The 23509-nt window shown below is 43.1% G+C and overlaps 1 protein-coding gene across 1 annotated transcript; it reads right to left on the bottom strand.

Moving 5' to 3' along the window:
- Positions 1-1443: 1443 nt before the first annotated feature.
- On the bottom strand, positions 1444-23509 carry sult4a1 (sulfotransferase family 4A, member 1; the record flags this gene model as incomplete). The annotated part of the gene is made up of 7 exons (XM_079294222.1): positions 1444-1566; positions 8371-8509; positions 10554-10648; positions 10784-10910; positions 11683-11763; positions 13229-13359; positions 23341-23509. 7 exons carry the CDS (start codon positions 23507-23509, stop codon positions 1454-1456), a joined length of 855 nt encoding a protein of 284 aa, XP_079150348.1. The 3' UTR covers positions 1444-1453.

Raw genomic sequence — 23509 nt, 5'->3', positions numbered from 1 at the left:
ACCGATATATGGGTTTGACATCGCTTAGAGGGCAGATAGTGCTATTGTCTGTAAAACCTGTAATTCTCTTTGGGCAGTTTGTTCAGTTATAATGTAATCACCACAATGGTAGACTGGAGATTAGTCCTGTTCAGCCACTGTGCCTCGGCTGTCTATATTCCTCATTTACAGGCAGTAATGTGTTCCAGTTTTTACCAACCATGTGTTTACACACCATGTGTGTGTGTGTGTGGTCTGACTCTTAGAGCTACCAACCTCTATCTAATCTGTTTCATTATCCTGGGCCTCTGCAGATGTTTAGTGTGTCATGATGATGTACATGTTTCAGAGGGTTTCCCCACCTGACAACCAGAAACGTCAGAGAGAATCACTGAGGCTGCGTTTAGATATTTGTGGCTGATCAACACTGCGAATAACAAGTCAAGAGTGATGTGTCTTTGTTCTCAAGCAGGAAACTTCAAGGCTTTGTTGTTCTCTAGACAGTGGACTTCAACAGAATTAAGGCCGGTTTATACTTCTGTGTTGAATCTATGGCGTAGGTACGGTGGACTGGGCCAGGAGCAGAGCGTCTCCTCGCTGCTGCTCTGGGGAGCCAACACTGACTCCATGCTGCTGGAGACCCAGACCATATTGCTGGGCCCGCTGGAGAGAAAGGAGACACGGGAGAAACAGAACCAGGAATGAGCGGGGCAGACTGTCAGACCCTGCTGCTTTAAAATGGTTTTCTAAAGGGACTCTGGTTCTCGGAAAACCGACAGCTTTTGTCCACAAGGACCGCCAAAATCCACACTAAATGAAACTTCCTTGTAGTGTCTTTAAATTACTATGTTTTTTATTCATGTGAATTCTTGAGCATATTTAATATAAAAATAACTAACTTTGTAAATTAAGAAAAAACACAATTTCTTTAACTTGATCCAACCTTTCGACACTAACGTCCACAAAAGACTGACAGAGCACATTTGCCATCTTGTGACTTCAAGTGTTTTTCAGTCACAAATATCTGCACGTAGCTTGAATCCCTGTTAAAAACAACCGTAGGAGTTATGGAATATAAACGTTGACCAATACTTCAGTATTGGTATCGGCCATTAAAAACCGATATCGGTCGAACCCTGGTTAGTATATACACATATACAGACGTAGCAGAGGGAACGTACTGCGGAGGGAGGGGCTGAGGGAGGTTTGGTTGAACTGCTGATTGAAACATTTCAACAAATTCCTAATGAATCTGAAATCATTTTCATCACTTCACGAGGGCGGGACATTTGATGACGCATTGACTTGAGACAGGTTGCATTCTGGGGGAAAAGTCTCGCTGTGTAATCCCGCTGTCAGACTGTAACCATTGAACTTCAGACTGATCGACTAGATGGAGACGTAGGAGCGTGTGGTATTTTTTGAACTGGAGTGGATCAGTGGGGGGGTGGGGAGGAGGAGGGTCGGCCGCTCCTCACAGGCAGAAGTCAAAGGTCAGGTCGGACTTGCCCATCTTCTGTCTGTACACGGCATCAAACTTCTCGTTCATGGACACCGTGAAGACGTCCTTCCACAGACCCGCGCGACCTGCAGAGTGGACACACAGGCAGAGGGACACATTTTAAATAACATGTAGCTGAAAGTGATCCAACAGCCAAGATGCGCTGATTCATTTCTTCATTTTAGACAAAGCTGGATTACTCATAGGACAACTGCCCCAAGGCCCCATAGTTAAATCACAGGGGCCCTAAAAGCTGTGGACTTCCTGCTTCAGTGTGCTAATTCAATAGAATAGACTAGAATATGACCCACTGAAGCACAATATCAGCTGACACGATGAAGGCCTTAAGGTGGGTCTTGCTTTGTTACTGGCTCCTTAAAAGAAAAGTTGTATTTTAATTAAAGCTGCAAGCAGCATTGATCGGGCCCTCGCATATTCACGCACGTCGAGGGTACTGGCAGGAGTCTGATTGATGCGGCCATGCATTTCTGTGACCAACATGCACGAGTTAAACGGTATTTCCTTTATTTTATTTTTGTGTTTAATCAAATCAGCACACAGCAAATCAGGGGCCAGTACTAGTTCACTATAGAAACATTGTGCTCAGGCCACACAGAGTGTGGTCGGATGGATGAAGCAGGTACGATCTCAAGTGTCCTGCTCAGTTTTGAGAGCGATCCATACCTGGTTTCGTTACACAACTTGGAAATAATAAAACAAAACAACACGAGAATGACCGTCCATGCCATTATATACTAAAACCAGTGTTACCAGTAACACAACAGGACAGGACAACAACACTTATATCCAAAATAATAAGTCAAATTGGAACTTATTGGAACACTGTTTTTTCCAACAAAAAGTCGTAACAGGAATGAAGAATTTGTTTTTTCTTGTATTCAGATTTTTTTATTTTTCATTTAACGGATCATGAGCGGTGAGATTCACGATACCACATGTATGTCATATTATTAAATTATTTTAAAAATGTATTTAATTTTCTTGAAGTTAGCTTAAATTGATAAGAATGTAGGATGAGCATTGTTCTTCTGCCTGTGCCTTTTCAGTCATATTGTATACTAGATTGTATACAGGCTACAGTTATTGTAGCATGTGTGATGGCAGAATAAAATACATATGCTGTACTACAAAAACGGGTTTGTTCTTCATTTACAAGCGTAATGAATTCATCGAGTCCCGTCCTCCTGCCTGTTATGACGGCGTTACTTGTCCTCAGTCTCCTGCATGATGAAGGTCATGTGAAACCCAGGTACACTCTGACGACTCAGCTGCAGTGAGTGCAGCCTGCCGTGGCTCTGACTCACCTGCTGTGGGCTACAGATGTGTGAGACAGATCAGACTGACTGCTGTCAGCGGTGTGTTAAGCCTATTAGCACACCAGACACCAGACTTCCATGCACTAAAAGAAAAAGAATCAGATGCGGAAACTGAAAAGAAAAACAACAGAAACCATAAGTAAAACATCCAAATCAAAATAGGAATGGTGACATAAACCAAAAGGGAATGAAAAATCAGGGGGTAAACATAAATGAGTCAAAGAGGGTTAAATCAAAGCAGACTGCTAGTTTAAATAACTTATTATAGAACCCATAGCTGAAGTGGTGTAGAAGCAACATGTAGCCACACGGTGGAGCTGTATTCATGTCAAACCATCAAATCCATGAACACGCAATTGAAGATCCCATGACCTATTTAGATATTTATGGAGGCCTGAAGTGTTAAATATTAAATACATACAAAAAAGGAATTTATTAAATAAATAATCATATAATTGGTTTTGGGATTTTATTGTATTGGATCACCACCATTTCCATTTTATTCTCAATCTGTTTATATTTCACAATGACACTTTTAAGTGCAGTTTTCTTTTCTAATTTCACTTTTCATGACAGGAGCATTGTCACAGTCTGCTCACTTATCAGCCAATCACAGATTCATACTTTCTGTATGCATCTGCGAGGGTCCGCTTTAAGCGGCTTGACGTAAATAACGCCCCATGTGGACGTCAGCAATGGTCATGCTCCGGTTTCATTCAATACCACAGTCCTGTTTGTGGCGTTATGCGCCTCTCGCTGGTTTGCCGAGACTAAGAAGGAGAAGAAGAAGATAACATTTGTGTAGCCATGAAGGCTGTGGCTCCGTGGTAGAGCAAGGTCGTCCTTCAATTATTAGAGGATTGGCGGTTCGATCCCCGGCTCCGCTAGTCCATGTCGATGTGTCCTTGGGCAAGGCACTTAACCCCAAACTGCTACCGTAGCCTACGGTGTATGAATGTTGTGTAAATGTTAAATAGATAGTCCTGATGGGCAGGTGGCACCTGGTGGCACCTGTTGGAACTTTGCATGGTAGCCCCTCCCATCAGTGTATGGGTGTGAATGGGTGAATGATGAATACATGCAAATACATCCCCCGCCTAAGGTGTTGTATAACAAGGTCCACAAGGGGTTGAAGTGTGTTAGAGCCGATATCGCCTAGTGTGCCAGTTTAAGGACTCGATGTGTTCCAAAAGCCACTGCTCGGCTCAGTCTGGTGGGTTAAAGTCCTGACTTGACATTGTCTGACACTGATCCCAGTGTGTGTGTGTTCTATCTGGGATATTCAAAAGGGGAGATAATATTGTAAAACTGTTTTCCAGACTCCTCAGTCCCTGTCGGTCTAATCCTGGTGTAATTATAATGTCATTACGCACGCTGCACAGTATATATCAGAGTTTCCATTCATCGTCCTGACCCACTTAAACCCTCTACACTTCACTGCAGGTCGACAACCTCAGATAACTCCCCATACACCATCTTACTGAACCCCGTGGCCGTGGGTTTAGTCAATGTTTAGAAGCAGTTAGTGATTTCCAGAGGAAGTCCATTGAAAAAACTCCTCAATTTAAGTACATTTATATTCATTCTCCGTATATATTGGATCGTTTGCTTGCCTGTAAACATTAATACCTGTTCATGACTAAGAGCCTCTTGGTTATGCTAGCTCTGTAAGGATTAGGAGTTGATTCATTTGAAGTTTACCAATTTAACATTGTCTCAGTTTAGATAGATAGATAGATAGATAGATAGATAGATAGATAGATAGATAGATAGATAGATAGATAGATAGATAGATAGATAGATAGATAGACAGATAGATAGATAGATACTGATACTGCAGTTTATGCTTTCTCAAAATGCATGATGTGGATTCATGACTTTACAGCGCAGAATCTGTGACCCATCTCAAATTTATGGAGGAACCATTTCTGGCAACAGCTGCTACAGCAATGAGGGAAGTAGGATACGATTGTTTATTGTGACAATATGGCTGAAATTGGTTGCACCAAACATTGTCAGTTTTCATATGGACTATTTCTTTGGTAGAAATGGGTCCAGTGAGCTCTCAGTGAAGAGCTGTGGATTGAACAGACAAACAGTTTTTAAAAGAGAAGTTGCTTTTTTTGCTGTGATCACCATTGTTTTGGGCTGGAGACAGGTGTTTCAGAGACAGTGTCCCAAAAAGAAGACACATTCAACCAAAACTGCATGGATAGACACCACTAGAGGATTCCAAAACAAAAGAAAATATGTATTATTTGTGATTTATTTTCTGTCTTCCTTCCTGCTACGTATTAAATATCTTCATGAGATCATCCTGTTCTAAGAGAGGAACTACACTGATGCTTTCTCTCCTCTCAGCGTCATCTTTCTCTGCCTGTATAAGCCTCATACATAGGACATACATTCTGTATGTAATACTGGTTTGTCTATGTGAGCAGCTCCTGTGAGAAAGAATCTCCTTCAAATAAGGAAAGACAAATCATCCAGTCCTCCAGGAATTGCATTCTTTGAATGTATTGTGTTCATGGAAATTTAAAGCGGACTATAATTTGTGTTTTTCTCGGAATGTTTATCATTTGCTGCATTTGTGTCTTTTCTGTTCCGCAAAATCGATTCATTGCATGCGAGTACAGAGTAGTCGGCTTGATTTGAAATGTATAATTTGACATACATTTTCTCCACACACTCACAATGAGGGTCAGAATGGGAAAAGGATTAAGGCCGGGACACTAACGTCAGTCCAGGCCAATCTCCACAGACCATGTGCAAATAACCATATCTTTTCTGTTTACTGTTAATATCATGAACAAATCTTCAGTTGCCAACAACATTGTCCGTCACTCGTGTCAACCATAACTTCAGGATCAGATGTCAAAATGATGTATTGGAAGAGTTCTATACACAGCAATATTTATGTAAAGATCTAGATTTGCACAGATGAAGTAGCATCCTGTTTGAAGAGAGTACCTGTCTTCTTGAAAGATAATGAGCTTCAGCAATGAACAGAGTAAAAAAAACCAAAAAAAAAACCCCTGTGTGAGGTTAGGGAGGGCAAATCACCAGCCAAGTTCTTATTCTGACAAATATTTGGTCCATTTTGTCCATCTTGCTATGTATGCGTCTTTCCTTAATCTCAGTAGGAAAGTCAGTCTTTCCATATCGTGAATTTCTTTCATGATTTCAATCCAATTTTCGACTGAAGGTGGGTCGGTTTGTAGCCACTTACGAGTGATAGCTTTTTTTGCTGCTACCGTTAATATTTTCAGGAGGTATCTGTCGTTTCCTGTTATTCCTTCTGGTAGATCACCCAAATAAAGTGACTTGCATGTGAATAAAATCTGCTGCCCAAGAATATGCTGCATAATTGTCCAAGCGTTTTGCCAGAATGTTTGTATCTTGGAGCAGCACCAGAAGATATGGTGGTGGTTTGCACAACCCTCCCCACAATCTCTCCAGCATGTACGGTTTATTGAGACTAAGTATGTCTTCATTTTAGGGGTAATAAAGAAACTAACAAGGTTCTTCCAGCTAAATTCACGCCAATACATTGAACAGGAAGTAGTGAACACGGTTTCACACACATTCTCTCATTGCTGACTGGATATTTGATCCTCTAGTTCTTTCTCCCATCTCTCCTTGACATATGTTGTGGTAGTTCCTCTGCCCTTTGTGATTCCCTGGAAAAGTTTTGAAATGACTGATTTGGAGCTGCCAATGTATGCCCGTACTATTCATTTTATTATTTCATTCAGTTCCATATTTACCTCATGTCTCTTCATTTCTTTTGAAAAGTACTGCCGTAACTGTAAATATCTGAAGAAATCATAATTTTCTAAACTGTATTTTTCCTTCAATATCTGGAAGCTGTGCAATGTGTTTTTCTCCATTATTGTACAGAAAGCAGTAATACCTTGTTTGGTCCAGTACCTGAATCTAGAATCTATACTATTTGGTGTAAATTCTGTGTCATATGCAAGCCATCTAAGTTTTCTTAACTGGGTCCACAAATTTAGTTGCTTTACAACGTCAAACCAGGTGTGCAGGGTGAATGAGACAATGTGGTTCAGATGGGTACGATAAGTTAACATTAATTTGTGGTCTGCGATCATTGCTTGTACTGGAATACCTTTGCATTCATTTTCCATCTCCTTCCACTTAGCCTCGTAACCATTATCACACCAAATAACTATTATTTTTAATTGGGCGGAATGGAAATACTCTCTAAGGTTAGGGAGAGACATACCACCTCCCTCCTTACTGATGCTTAACGTGCTATATTTAACCCTTGGTTTCCTTCCGTTCCTATTACTTCTCTTTTTAAACGAAGAATTCACTCAGTAAAGGTACTTGTGATATTGTGACGCGTTGCTAACCATGTGCCCTGTTGGTGAATTTATCGGTAATGATGCACATTGTGCCGATGCGTACGTGCAATGGGACCAATCACATGTGGTGACGGCAGACAGACTCATTTTACACATAAACCTAAGCCTGAAAAGCAAAACTCTAATACAATCCTTGACGTATATGTTCTATTGTTTTGTATTCTGACAAACACTGACAATCTTAAAACCAGAATGTCTTTTTGTCCTTAATTGTGTATATTGGGCAAAACAACCAATTATCAAGTGTGAATGAAGAATATTGATTTTACACATCAAAGTCTGTTTATAGGCCTTGGAAAGTAACACTACATGTGTACAAAGCCTTCAGTGGCTCCAGAAGTAGCTGTGAGAAGTCTGATAAAAGTCATGTCACTACCAGTTTGAAAATGAACCCTGCCTAAATATATTGATACCAATAGTGAAACGATACCACAGCAAAATCCTAAAACACCAGGAAAAGTAATGGAATAATAGATGGCTGAACATGGAACTTAATTATTTTATTTATTAAAAATGTATACATTAAAAAATGTGATGGCCGCATTTATTTTTGACTGACTGACTTTCTCCTAGATCTAACTAAGTAGTTCTGTTGCCTAAACCTAACTAAGTTGTTTCCTGTGAAGACGGAAGGGTATTTTGAACAGTCTGTACACATATAAATGAGCGGAAATCACACGTGTTGCTGGACTTTTGTAGAAAAACGGAGGAAAAAATAAGGAGAACGTTTTTCATGGATAGGAAGTACCTTGTCCTTTCTACATGATTATTTGACATCTTTCTCTATAATTCATGATTTATTTGGTGTTTAGCAAATAATACTTTGGGATCTTGAAAAAAATTCAGGAACTGATTGACTAAATTTTAAATGTTAATTGGGTTAGTAGAGTGCCTGTCCTTACAAGATGGTGTTGTGTTGAAAAACACTACACTGCACAACAAGATTAAGAGAGATCATGGGACACCAACCGTAAAATCATAAACTGAAGGAACTAAAGTCTAAGAACATCAGATGCAGTGAAAGTGTAATAAAAAAGACACATTTGGTGGATCGTCTCATCGTCTTCAACAAAAGCTCTTTCAGACCTCTCAGGTCGGACCTCACAGAGCCCGAAAGTTGGCCGAGATAGGAACTGAGCAGTGACATGTTTCCTCTCCCACTCACCCCTGCAGATGGACAGTGCCTCCGAGTTGCTGCACTGCTCGATGAGCTGGTTGCAGCTCTCCACCATGCCCTCCAGCTGGGCCTTGTCGCAGGAAACACCCAGGAACCGGGCTAACTGTTCCACCAACGTCCCCGGATCCTGGAATGGACAGAGCAGAAGGGGAAGAGGATATTGAAAAAAAGAGAAAATATATGAAAGCAATAACTGCACGCAAATACAGAGAAAACTGTCTCCCTCTTGAATTCTTGAATAACAACAAGGCCGTGATTCTGTTTCCCCAAACAGCATCTACCCATGGCTCTGGAGAACACACAATTCCCTAAGATGACGCAATCTATATGTGGCACAAAGGGGAGACACACTGACTGTAAACATATGACAGCTGTGAGGACAGAATGTACAGCTCTGTGTAGGAACAGTGAAAGATAAAGGCTCAGTTTACAGCCCTGGGTTATGAAACTGATGGTAAACTCCAATCAATTCAATGTGGCTTTATTGGCATGAAAGTTTCAATATGAACACAACACGAACATAACATTACAAATGTTAGCTTTCATTCAGGTCTGCAGCCATGCTAGAAGCTCTGCGATGCTGTTCTAGGCACAGCGGTGCTTTGAGCTAATTGCTAAATTCAGTATGCAAACATGCTCACAATGACGCATAGATATGAATAACACCTCATTTCTTGGCAAGACCCAATTGGTTAAGGGTAGGCATTGAGCTCGGGTAGTTAGGGCCAGGACAAGCCATTGGTCAGGGCATAAGACCTAAACAAGCCTGGTTACCGGTACCTCGACAAAGTTAACATGCTGATGTTTAGCAGGTATATGTCAACATCTTGGTTTAGCGTATTAGGATGCGAACATTTACCAATTAGCAGTAAACAGAGTTTACACAGTTGGCTATGCAAGGCTATCTGATTGTAGCTTCCTATTTAGATATAATGTCAGCTAACTCTTGGCAAAAAAACAAATAAGTGCATTTCCCAAAGTGTCAAACTATTCCTTTAAAGGTGCTCAATACAGAATTTAGAGCATATATATTCTCTACACGGCTCTCAACATGGTGACGGCTGAGCCAGCGGCTTTCAGCTAACAGTGTTTACCTGAGGGGGAACCGGAAGGTCAGGACAATATATGGATTTGCCTACTTTTGTCGAAAGCCTCTAAAACAATTTCTAATACGCAGACAAATTCCATGCAGTTTAATCATTTTAAAAGTTAGTATATACAGTAGAAGATAAATAACCAGCATCTCTGTTTCAAATGGCATACAATAAAGAGTGGATTGTTTCTTTATTCACACTGTGCATCTGAAAAATGAAGTTGTGTTTACTTTTTTTTAACACCAAAAGTACACTGAATTGTGACTTATCTCTTCACTTCTAAGAAATCTATTCTGAGAAAAAGCCTCTCTGCGAAAGGAAGGACATGTATGTTACTCCAGATAATGTGAAAAGGAACCTTTGGCAAAGCAAAGGGCAAATATTGAGTTATGTTCTTTTTCTTTGACTGGGGAGATTTACACAAGAATGTTCAAGTCAGGATACACGAGTCTGCCACGTTGTGCGAAAAGAGGTATAAACTGAGAGATAAAAAAGGTCACGGCTGTAGGGAAATGATGGGGTGAGGTTTTCTTTACCTTTGACAGCAGATGTAGATTTGGGTGGAACATGTCACTTAGTGTAGCAGATAAGCTCGTATATGAGGTATTGTGCATTTTACGAATAAAGCATGAAACTTCTTCCAGTTCTATAAACCATGAAGTTTATTGCAAAGGACTGGCCGTTTGCAGCGGTTTGTATTTAACATTTATACGTTTCAAATATTGAATATAACTAAAATCTTACGGGATTTTATAATTAAGGCCCTTCCGCTTTGAAACTCTTCTCTGCAGGTTTCAGGTTTGGAGAATGAGTTAAACTAACTTCTCATCACCTATTTTATTGCAGGGCTTTTGCTGAAATTCCCTTCTCTATAAATGCATGTTAAAAGGTAAATTCCCACAGAGAACTGCACTACATACACAGTCACATTCATCAGTACAGCAGCAGCTCCACTGGAGAAGTTTACTGTCTTTCTAAAGACACCAAAGAGTCAGAGGACCTGCAGTTACATAATGTCAAAGTAAGAGCAAGCAGACAACGGCTTAAAAACAAAGCAAGAGGCAGTGAGGACCTTACCTTGTACATGTCTTCATATTTCAAGAAGAGGACATTAGAGTCCATACGATGTTCCCAAAATTCTTGAACATGTTCAAACCAGGAACCATATCCCACTTTGAGAGAGAGAGACACACACAGAGCAGCTCGATGAACTGACAGTAGCCTGGAGACAAAACAGTAAAGGGTACCGACTTAAAACCACATGGGAGGTCACGGTGTCGCAGTCCTCCATTCGCCGGCATACTTACGCTTGTCATTCATGAAGCGCCGGCAGAACTCCTGGAAGGTTCCCCGGTAGCTCATGGTCCTGAGAGAACGGTGGAACTGGTAGTAGGACACCACCAGGTCCTTAGGGTTACGAGCCATGTAGATCACCTGGAGGAGAACCATAGCAAATACGCACTCCAGTCAGACAATTGAAGTGCTGCTGTTGGAGTGCAGTCCTGTAGAATAGTAGCTATAGTAGAGACTAGATTACTGAACTAAAGAAGACAATACAAATGTATTAAATGAAACAATCATCAGATCTTTTGTTTGTTTGTTTGTTTGTATGATGTATACAGCCTGCATTATTTATCTTAAATTTATATATATATATATATATATATATATAATTATCTTAATTAATTATTTTTTACAAACAATTAACTTTATAAATATAGTATATATACATAGATATAGATATACAATAATCTTAATTATTGTTTACAAACAAAAATAATAGAATATCTATATAGATTTAGTTCCTAGTAATGAACAAAGAAATGGACTACATATATATATAAATTAAATAAAAAATACATACAAAATATATAAATAAATATACTATAATATACTAATAAAATATTATATTATATATTTAAAATACATACAAAACATTCATGAACAATAGGGTATTGCACCATATATTGCTTTCTAATTTCAATGTCTTGTTTAGTTCTTCTACTTATTCTTTATTGATCCCAATACTTCAGCGTTCTGCCTGAACTAATCTGATGCTATTAAATGTAATAAGAGTCCAAGCAAGATTTTTTTTCAATACCTGACACCCACCTCAAAATATAGCTAAGAAATCTGAAAATGAATTAGCATGTTAATGCGACGAAAAGTCACGGCTACTGTATATGTGCTGTCCCGGCGCGCTGACCTTGGCCTCTCCGTTGTGCATGGCTGTCGGCAGGAATCGATAGGGAAGATGGCTTTTGATCAGACGAGGGGACGTCAGCTCCTGTGGAAACAGAAAGGAGTTTTTTTTCTTTAATCTGTCTTCACTTATCAGTCCTGCAGGATGCTCCGGGGCTGCCAGGTGTGTCTTCTGTTACCTGCTGAAAAAAACTTTACACAAAACCTGTAGCTCTGCTTCTTGGAAAATGCGATAAACTTTTTAGCTTGAGTAATATGCTCAGCCTGGCCATGTGATTCCACATTATAAAAGTATGAGAGGGGTCAATCACAAGTTTCATCATAATACAATAGTAAATAGATTCTTTGGACAGCGATACGATATTCGCTGACACCAATGGGTCTGATATATCGACCCACAAAAAGCAACTAAAATATTATTTGAAAATATTATTACTGGGCTCTGTAGGAAGGAAGTGCACTTGTACGGAAATCGGTAACACACACGTCATTGGAATTTCAAAATAAAGGTGCGTCATGTTTTCACTTTGCATCGGTGATATTGGTTTGTAGATCACTGAATCGATACATTGATCCAGATCGATGGATTATTAATAAAGGGGTCAATGAATTAACTCTTAAAATCCAAATGGAGATGATGATGTGTTTGAGAAGTTCTTATTCAAGTTTGACAACTTGTAAATGTTTCTCTGCATCTGACTTACTGTATATCTGCATTTGTGTTCCTTGTTTTCTGTTATACAGTAGCATGTGATGTTGCAAGTTCCAGCTAGCCCGCAACACTAACACTCTGTGTGTTGCTCTCTATGTGGTGTTTATATCACTATGTTATTTGGCCAATTTATTTCCTCTACAACTGTATGAGTATTAAAGGTGCATTTGGTCAGATAATAACAAAAATGGACCTTAAACCAATGTGGGAATATTGGTCATCACAGCCATTCCTTTGCTAAAAGGTACGATACTTTAAGTGTGCATGCACCTGTTTTTATATACATAAGTTTGCAAAGAAAAACAGGATCTTTATCTTGCCTACATCTTTCAAATACCACACCGTCAGGCTCTCTGCTATTCATTTGTAGCTCAAGCAGGGATTTCGTTTGTCACAGTCCCCACTATCAGTCATTTGACCTTAAAGCATAGAATCGCTGCTGTAAGAAGTGGTAACAGGATTAGTTGGGTGTTTACATCTTTTAAATTCCTTCAAAATATTAAGATTGTAGATAGTAAGGTTAAGAGTTAAGAGTTTAAGATCTGATTTATGTAAAGAACTTCAAGATTAACACAAGCTATTCAGAAAACACAGTTCTTGTGATTGCGAGCGAGGCTGTCCTTGTTTTGATTGTGCCCAGTTTCAAATTGAGACCAGTATCTGCTCATGTTTCACAACTAAACAAGCTGTTGTTGTAATGCTGCTACACCCAGCAAAAAGGCATTCCCGCAACAACTTTGCCAGATGCCTCACAGACCCAGAAACTCCCCTGCAGTCCTAAAATGATTGAGTGAGCTAAATAACTGAGTGAATGCTACCCAGGTTTCAGCTGCAGTACCTGTATGATGTCCAGGCCGGGTTGGGGGTACTCTAAGACAGGCAGCTGTTCGTCGATGTTCATAAGGCCGATCTCATCTGGGTCTGCCCCCTGACTCACCAGATACACGATCTCCTGAAGTAGACTGGTTCCTAGAGGGAGAGAGGAGAGAGCCGGAAGACAGGAAGAGAATAAGGAAAGCGGTTGTACAACAGGTGAGCTTAAAGCTGCAGTTGGTAAAAATGTACTTGTATTATATTTGCTCAAACTGTCACTTATTGTTGACAGCAGTACATGACACAGATAATCCGTGATCTGCCTCTTTTTAGTGCTCATAGTGGCATTTGCAAGATTGATTTTTGCAAGTAGGAAAACAGTGTGCTGTGTAACTAAAACCAAGCTCCGCTAAACAGCTAAACAGTAACTATATGTTTCTCAAAACATTTGAAAAATAGGCAATGCAGAAATAGAATCTGAATACATATTTGTTCAGTTCTGCCTAGTTTGACAGTTTGATCGGAATTCACCAGCAGGGATTGACAGCTCTGTTAGAGACTCCTCGGCTCTGATTGGTTGTTTTTCTTCGGGCGCGGTGGAATCTTCCAAACACCATTAGGAGCTCTAAAAGGAGGCAGAGGAGTATTTGCCGTTTGTACGACAGTTTGAGCAAATCTAATAAATCTAAAATCAACTGCAGCTTTCATAAAAATTGGACAGAATAAAAGTCAAACTATCTGTTGTAATGTTAGCTGAAAAAGTGTTTCAACAAAACTCTTGGGATCACACATGGGCCAAACATGGTCTTTGTATGTGAAAGAGAAAAGTCTGCGCTGTAATTCGTAGATGTCCCACAAAATCAATTTGTATGTAATCCACGTAATCATAAACCAGGACATATAGAGACCACAAAACCCCACACAAAGCTGGTGGGAGGGGATGTGGACGGGTCCAACAAAAACGAACGTTACGAATGTAACTACGGTTCTATGAATCCTGGATGACCGCCAGAGGCAGTGCTTCACACTGGATATCTTCCGTCTCGCGCATGTGCAGGTCAAATATTGATATCAACAAAGTCACGTTTGACCTCGGATGACCCCCGTCGTCTATAAGTTCCGGTGTCATCCTGAGTTCAGTCCTATGGAATCTTCTCGCGAGTTCACGGGATTCCGAGTGACCAAGAACTCTGGCGGTCATCCAGGATTCATAGAACCGTAGTTACATTCGTAACTTTCGTTCTATTTCATCCTTACTGACCGCCAGAGGCAGTGCTTCACACTGGATGACTTATACCAAAAGAGTCACGAGGAAGCACAGTAACTACCTCGTATAGCTCCGGCAGAGAAAATTGGCCAAAGAACGTGACAAAATTGGCCAAAGAACATGGCAACGTTAACTCTGTAGTGTTTGGTGAATGTGCTCGGTGATGCCCATGAGGCCGCAGCACATATATCCTCCACAGGCACACCTCTCAGGCCTGCCCTTGGTGTGGAGACACTCTTGGTAGTGACCCTTCACCCCGGATGGCCGAGCGCAGCCGCTCGCCTTGTATGTATAGGCAATGACCTCCACCATCCAGTGGGACAGGTGCTGTTTTTTTTTAAATTTTTTTTTTTATTTTTTTTAAAGGAGCACAGCCCTTCTTAGGCTCACCATAACCGACAAAGAGCTGCTCCGACGCCGTATGCAGGCGGTGGCTTCCACATAAGCTCTGAGGGCCCACACTGGGCACAGCAGCCTTGACCTCTCCTCTCCCGATGGGGGAGGGGTCAACTTTGCCAGCTGGATAGGCCGGTTTATATGTGAACGTATCAACACCCTTGGGAGAAACACTGTATTAGGCCACAAAGTGACACCCAAGCCATCTGAGTTCCACCTCAGACATGATTTTCCCACTGACAGGGCATGCAGCTCGCCCCCACATTGAGCTTAATTGACGGCAAGGAGAAAACCGTCTTGCCGATAGCCATCTCGGCTCCGCCTGTGCCAGGGGTTCAAAAGGAGACAAGCATAAGGTGTCCAGTACCAAGGGTAGGTCCCATGCAGGGGAGACCGGCCCTTATCCAGGAGGGACTGTAGAAACTCAGTACAGCAGGCACGGGGCGCTGTACTGGGACCTTGTTCTGAGCCGCACACCAGTCGGAGAACAGCTTACACCTGTTTTTTGTACTGCAGGCAGGTAGACCGCGCACTGGCATTCAGAATAGTCAGTCAGACTGGTTCTATGCAGCCACTCAGCATCCGGTCAGGCCCTCCCGTGACCCATAGTTGAAGGTGGCAGGGATTGGAATGCCAAATCAGACCTTCTAGTTGCGACAGGAGATCCCCCCTGTCGGGGAAGAACTCTGACAAGCTTGTAGCAAAATCAAAGGGAATGGTGGAAAGGCATAAAGAAGATCCTCTGGCTACGTGTGAGCCAGGGCATCTTGACCCAGAGGGCTGGTCCTCTCCGTCAGGGAGACCCAGTGGGGGTAGTGGGTCGACACGTCTGGATGCAGCCGCCACTCTCACGGTGGAGACTTGTGACAGAACAGGAAAACCACAACCTGGTTTCATTCTCCTGGTGGGTACATTGCCCACAGGCTGGTCAGGCAAGGGGCCTCCCAAGTCAGAAGGCCACGGTGATCCCCGTAGCAACTTCTGCAGATCTGGTGCCCCCTTGATAGTTTATGGGAAATCACAGCAGAGGTGTTGTCCAACCGGACAAGCACATGCTGGGACACTGTTTGCCAGATATGCACTCCCTCCATGGGGATAGTGAATAGGCACTGTTTCGATAATATTATTGCCCTGTATCTGTGCCACTTGGCATCCAAGTGAAGGCTGTTCAGCCATCCGCAAACCCAAGGGAACGACAGTTGAGGCAGCTGTCAGTTTACCCAATAGTCGGAGAAAAGGATGTAGGGCAACCGTCTGCCCCCTCGGAAGAGGGAGAGGTTGTGGGGGTTGTTGTCCACATGCTGGGGCGACAGACAGGCCCTCATAGGGCCACACTAATGAAGGTTATGCTCTGAGAAGGGCTCAGGTAGCTCCTCTCCATGTTCACCTTGAGGCCCACCGCGCCACGTGAGAGAAGGCGAGCAGTGTCCTGTGGCGCCTGAAGCCGGGATGGCGCCTAGGTCAGCCAGTCGTCTAAGTACGGCAGTATGTTCACGCCCTGCGATTGCAGGGGGAAAGGACAGCAGTAACACACCCTGTGAACACCCATGGGGAGATGGGAGAGTCCGAATGGAAGCACCCAGGACTGAAAGCTGTGGTGATGCACCATGGGAACATGGGAATAGGCGTCGATTGACGTGAACCACTCTCCCTTGGAAATCCGCTGCTGGGAGAAAGAACCCCGACAGCCGGCCTGGAGACATCTCCTGGCACCCCTGCCGGGGGGACGGGGACGTAAGTAGGGTTGTATAGGTAGCGGTCCGGCCTCTCAGCAGGACGCCGAGGCCTGTGGCAGCTACTAGGGTAAGCTGGAGGCTGAGAAAATGGCCTTGTGGGGCCAAAGTGGGACCCCTAGGTCTGGGGATGCAGGCATGTCCCTGCAAAGACCAGAGAACTGCTGCCTGGTCTGGCTAGCTCTAACAGTCCGCTGAAGCGCCTGTATAGCAGCTGACTCGAACAGCTCACCAGGTTCCACTGGGACAGTACGGAGGGTCCTCCTACATGTCTCAGATAGGGGTGACTGCACCAGCGAAACCTGGCGGCGAGTCTGAACTAGGGTGGACATCATACATCCAAGTTCCCTCGACATGAGCGCAAACACCTGCAATGAAGCATCACTGAGCGGAAGCGTCGAAGTAGCCTGCTGCAGAGAGGGAGTGCCTGAAGAAGGCACTCACAGGTGGATGTTCCAGCTGCCGTGTATGCCAGGCGTGCCAGCGCCATACAAATGACCAGGGTAGGTTGGGCTGGATTCAGCTGCCCTGACAGGAGGAGGTAGACCTCACGCATCAGGTGTTCCACTTCGGCCGGCCTAGCAGACCTTACTGCTCAAAGCGTGATGCCGCAGGTCCTGCCTGGGTTCTCCGAGAGGCCCTGCCTCAGAAGCTCGAGGCTAAGGCAAGAGGTCAGGGCCGTCCTCAGGCTGAAGAGGAGCTATACAGGTCCTATAGCCGGGAGAGTTTAACATGGCCGCGATTCTGGTGGAACCCTTGTCCTGCTAGTTGATGCGGAATTCCAAAACAGTCTGAGCGGGAGCGCTCTGCTGAATGTTGAGAGAACAGGCAGGGGGCAGTCAGAGGAGAGTGATCCTTCGGACACTTCACTTGGACAGCCCTGCGGATATTGGCTACTGTGGAAACAGACCCAAAGAAAACGGTCCTTCCAGTGAGAGGGGAGCGCTAAGATAGTTGCTGCAGATATTGGTGTCCCACCAGTTAGCTTGAGCGAGAGCACTCTGCCACTGTGGAAACAGGTCAGGCAAAGTCCTTATAGTGAGAGGGGAGCGAGGACACTATTCACTAAGATAGTTGCTGCAGATATTGGTGTCCCACCAGTTAGCTTGAGCGAGAGCACTCTGCTACTGTGAAAAACAGACAAAAAGAACACAGTCCTTACAGTGAGAGGGGAGCGAGGACACTCTTCACTTGGACAGTTGCTGTAACTCTTGGTGTGCTACCAGTTAGCCTGAGCGAGAGCACTCTGCCACTGTGGAAACAGGTCAGGAAAACAGTCCTTATAGTGAGAGGGGAGCGAGGACACTCTTCACTAGGATAGTTGCTGTAGATATTGGTGTCCCACCAGTTAGCTTGAGCGAGAGCACTCTGCTACTGTGAAAAACGGACAAAAAGAACAGTCCTTACAGTGAGAGGGGAGCGAGGACACTCTTCACTATGATAGTTGCTTCATATATTGGTGTCCCACCAGTTAGCTTGAGCGAGAGCACTCTGCTACTGTGAAAAACGGACAAAAAGAACACAGTCCTTACAGTGAGAGGGGAGCGAGGACACTCTCTTCACTTGGACAGTTGCTGTAACTCTTGGTGTGCTACCAGTTAGCCTGAGCGAGGGCACTCTGCTAACTGATATCCGCTACTGATATGGCCATAATGTTTACAACAATCAATGGACACAATCCGAGCATTAGCTTAGTCTAGTTAGCCGGAGCGAACGCTCTGCTAACTGATATGGTGTAATGTTTACAGCAATCAATGGACACAATCCAGCATTAACTTTGTCTAGTTAGTGTCCCACCAGGTTAGCCTGAGTGAGGCCACTGCCAGCTGCGACAGCCGTAATGCGTAAAAGCATCAATGGGCACAACATCAATGTTGATTTAGTATAACTAGCATTCACCGAGTTATCCTGAGCGAAAACACTCTGCTAACTGTGATAGTTGTAATGCTACAAAGTTGATGGCCACAGCCCCAGTATCAGCTTTGTTTAGCTAGTTTCCCACTGAGTTAACCTGAGCGGGGACACTCTGTTAACTGTGACAGCCGTAAGGCTACAAAGTTGATGGAGACAGCCCCAGTATCAGCTTTGTTTAGCTAGCTTCCCACTGAGTTAACCTGAGCGGGCCAGCTAGCATCTCACCAAGTTAGCCTGAGTGAAGACACTGCTAACTGCGAATTACGTCAGATGTAAAGATTAAATCTCAATGGACACAACGCCAATGCCGATCTAGTCGAACTAGTGTCTCACCAAGTTTGCCTGAGCAGGAACACTCTGCTAACTGTGATAGCCGTAACACTGTGAAGGGCGGGCCGACAGCGTAATTCTAGACGCTCGTTAGCGCGCCACTCGATTAACTAGAGCGGAAGCGCTCTGCCAACCGTGGAAACCACCAACGGTTATAGAAAACAATGTTAATCGATCTTACCGATTGCTGTCATCACGACTTAGGTGGTCCTTATCAGACTGGTGACGACCGATGATAGGGGCGTCCACCAGTCCGGGGCCCGATGTCCGAACGGCGAACACACCCTTCCCTCCGAAGAGGGACAGCTCGTTGCAGCCTTTGGAGGGCGAGAGAACCGCAACTCCGACCGGTGGTCACAAGGCTACAGCGACGAGCTCTAATATGTCTTGATCGTAGACACATACTTGTTTATGCTACCATGGTAGCTAACCTGCGTAGCGAGAAGATGAAAAAGGACTGAACTCAGGATGACACCGTAACTTATAGACGACGGGGGTCATCCGAGGTCACACGTGACTTTGTTGATATAAATATTCGACCTGCGCATACGCGAGACGGAAGATATCCAGTGTGAAGCACTGCCTCTGGCGGTCAGTAAGGATGAAATAGAACAGGTCTTTCACCCGGATATGGCTGTTCGTGCCTCACGTGAAAGGAGAATTTTATTTATTTGTCACGTACCCAGTAATTCAGTAACACCACTTCCGTAGTTATCTGTACTCAAACCACGATGTTTTCATTCATCCAACTAAGTTGTCTAAATCTAATTTAGTTGTTTCATGTGGAGACAGAAGTTTGTTTTGAAAAAAAGACGGTATGCATATAACGAGCGAAAATCGACACGTGTTGCTGGACTTTTGAAGTATTTTTTTCGTAAGATATCATGTGAACCGTTATATGAGGAAACGTTGTGGGACACCAACCCCACCCATTAAAATCAATGCTACAGAAGCAGATAAATCATTATACGTTACCCACAATGCAACTAGACGAAAAAGTATTTTCTAGGCGATTCAATCCCAAACCTGTTGTTCTTACCAACAGTCGTCACTCATCAACTAAATAGCAATCAATGCCTGCATTAAAGCAGTCTGTGTCATCTCAACACTGTTTTTTGGTTCCGCAAGTTTTGGGAAAACACAAGTTTAAAAAGGCAGTGAAATGAAAGCTGGAGGCTGCTATCAGAATACCCATGTGAAACCTGAAGGAGCAGAGGGATCACGGCTCTGGATTTTATGGTAATAAAGTCTGGTAAATTCAACATTACTAGCTTTTTTTAAATAAGCTATTAACCTGAAAGCCTGCCAATGCTCTGTAGAAAAGGGGCATTTGTTCTAGAAGAAGATGATGTGTGTGTGTGTGCGTGGCCTCAGGCGGGCCACAGGCTGGCCACATGCTGGCCGTGAAACCAAATGAACCATGCAAGAATGGTCAATTTTCTGAAAAGCTTCTCTTGCTCTTAAAGAAAACTTTTATTTGTCATTTGCACCAATCATGATGTATTTTGAATGAAAGCGTCCAGTTTAATGCATTTGACACGGGCAAAATTGATTTATTGGAATTCTTGGTAGTGTTTAAAACCCAGTGTTCTTGATTTTAGGCAGAGGCAGACAAAAGCAGCTTCTCATTTCTAGCCAGTTGCACAACGCTGTCCAGCTGACTTTTTAAACGTTTCCAGCTGATCCATTTTAAAACGAGAACCCATAAAACATTTCACAAATGTTTTATATACTATCGTCCCATCGTAAAACTTTGAATACCATTTCAACCATTTGCTTTGCAAAATGAACTCTGAACAAAAAAGGGTGGAGGCTGGGGTGGAGGAGGCAAAGCTTTGCCAGCAGTCTGTAACAGCATTGGTGTAGAAAGAATCAGTGAGGTGGGAGTCATATTTAAATGGTCCTCCTTTAGGTGAGAGTGGACTGTGATTGGTGTGTGACTGATTACAAACAATGATTCAATAGGCTGGCTGTCAGATGGTTACAGTATGACTTCCGTGTCCTGCGTGAACTAACGCAATGCTTCATTTATTGTGCAGATATATCTGTTGTTGTGACTAATACTGTCTCTGTGAGAGGCAAACTTTGATAAGCGGCTGTGCGCTGCTCTTTATCAGAAGGTGGAAAACCCAAAGAGGAAAAGCTTCGCCAATATGACTTCACTCATATAGATAACATGTTCTCTATATGAAGATAATATTGGTAGGGACAATTCTGTCCCCCAAAATATTGGTAGGGGCGTAAGTAAAGGGCCGGTTGTAAATGTAAGACTGTATAACTGTACTACTCCCTAACATATTGTTAAATAACTCTCTCTGCATTTGATTATTGTTTATTCAAGTGTACTGTGTAAATATTGTACTTGCAGTTATATAAATGTAAAAGTCAGAGTCAGGTCTGATGAACACGGATAGATGATGTATCCGTGTTGTCTGTGCTTTCATCAACAGTTCATTACAAACACAAGTACCTGCTCGTCTCTTAGCTAGCTGTGTTGTTAGATTGCTGCTAGTTCATGAACTCGGTCTGCGATGGTGTTTCTTCACAAACTGACATTTGTAAAAGTCTGTATCTGGTCGGAGCTCTGCTCACATACCTTTAGCATGCACTGGGCTGTAGCTGTGTAACTATATTCTGCTGTGATTGCAGTCTGCCTTTTAATTCTTGGACAATTTGATGTTTTTCTTGGAGGCTAAATTTAGCTCCGTGTTTGGTGTCAAATTGCCGACGTGAATTATATTCCTTCATCACCGACACGCCTCATAACACAGAAGACAGACCCGTTGTTCTCCTTGCATAAAACGTGTATTCGCTTTCCCATCTTTCATTACATTTTCTTCCCTTTGCATCAATTTTTCTCTTCGTGGACATTTTGGGATTATTTGTCGATCTTTTTCAATCGTTGGAAAACCTCTTTTCGGGCTGTTGCCTCTCCTGTCCACCTGTTGTGATCGTTTTAATGTCGGTACACAGACAACATGCTATCTCATAATTTCAACTTTCTATCTCATAATTTCAACCATGGGGATACTTTTATTTTCAAGTCTAACTTTTAATTATTTTTCCAAAAAAAAAATATATATATTTATTTTTTTATTAATTGTTTTGCTGGCGGATTCGCAGGCCACATAAAATGACGTGTCGGGCCGGATTCGTCCCGCGGGCCTTGAGTTTGACACGTGTGCTTTAGTGCAATACTTGAAAAAGTATAATTTGTGCACCGCCTAGATGGTTACAGGTTTTATTTGATATTATTTAAAGAATTTCACTTTTCTTTCCACAGCATGAGAATTACTAAATTCCAGGAGAGTTTAAATTAGTCCATGTGTACTGTACATGGTCTCTCTGGATGGAATGGGAGGATGCAGCACAAATCTATGCTCACGGGGCCAAACCTATAGCAGGAACAGGAAGCAGCACTGTCCATTACACTCGGGAGAGTTTGGCTCTGCTGCTTTCTTTCACAGTATCATGTAACGACATAACTTCAATATACTCAAACCAAAGGCCTGGTCCCACCAGAAATTACAATGGAAAATTTGTGGAAAAACTCCATTGTATTTGCTGTAATTAGTGATTTCACTCACAGGGGTGAAGTCTGCAATTCTTCATTGACTTTTTATTGAACACGTTTTTCTTTTGTGTAACAAAGGGAGAGTAAACAGAGGAAAAGTGGAGAGAATGGGAGGTATATTGTTGCTGACCAGCACCAGCTGGCGAGTTAGCAATTAGCTCAACAGATGCGCAGATTAATTGCACAATACCACTTTCTGGAGTGACCATGGGAAGCATGCTGGATAAAAGTTAGAGAAGCGTTCTTTTTTGTAAGACTGACAATATATATATACAGTATATATAAGATATTCAGATGTATTTAAAATGATTAAAATGTGTTTTTAAATGCCATCAATTAAGGTTTCCTGTTGATTGATGTCCCTGTTGATGCATTGATGACTGCCATCTATTCCATTCTGCAGTACAGGTGTTATATGACGCTAAACCAGAATACAATTCCCACGACCAACAATCAATGCACTGACCGCGTGCTCCAGCTGCCGACCAGCCGTCACATGACCCGGGAGTCGGGACCCACCCCAGCGCACAGCTCGGCATCACCGCGCACGGTACACCGGCCTGCAGCAGCGCTGCGCCACGACACACCGAAGCTGGATGTAAACACCAACTTCCATCCATGTCCTATGGCGCGTATGAGTATGGTGGCTGATGAAGGCCAGCGTAGAGCTAACTGACTGAACCCAGCAGGAGCGTAATATAAACAGAGAAATGAAATGACCCTCCCGGTGCTGTCCATGAAACACGGGCCTGACGTGCAACTCTAACGAACCCTATGACTGATTGTAAATGTGCTATTATTTATATTTATATGCAACTTTGATAATCACAAGGGCAGCCTGCAGTCACCGCATGCAGCACAGGGCACCCTAAAACGTGAAGGTGCACAGGGAGAGCTCCGTGGTGACGCAGAGGCTTGTTTACCTGACTTCGGGTAGGTGACGATCCATATGTCGCTACTTCTGAGGGAGAAGTTAGCGATCTCCTCCATCTTCCCCCTGCAGAAGGGCGGCAGCCGCACTCCATCATACTCGAAGTATTTGCTCTCAAACTCGATCGGCGTGCTCGGCGTGTCTGCCTCGCTCTCGGCCAT

This window comes from Melanostigma gelatinosum, assembly GCF_949748355.1.
Source record: "Melanostigma gelatinosum genome assembly, chromosome: 22".
NCBI classification, from domain to species: domain Eukaryota; kingdom Metazoa; phylum Chordata; class Actinopteri; order Perciformes; family Zoarcidae; genus Melanostigma; species Melanostigma gelatinosum.
This window is presented reverse-complemented; position numbering and strand designations above follow the sequence as displayed.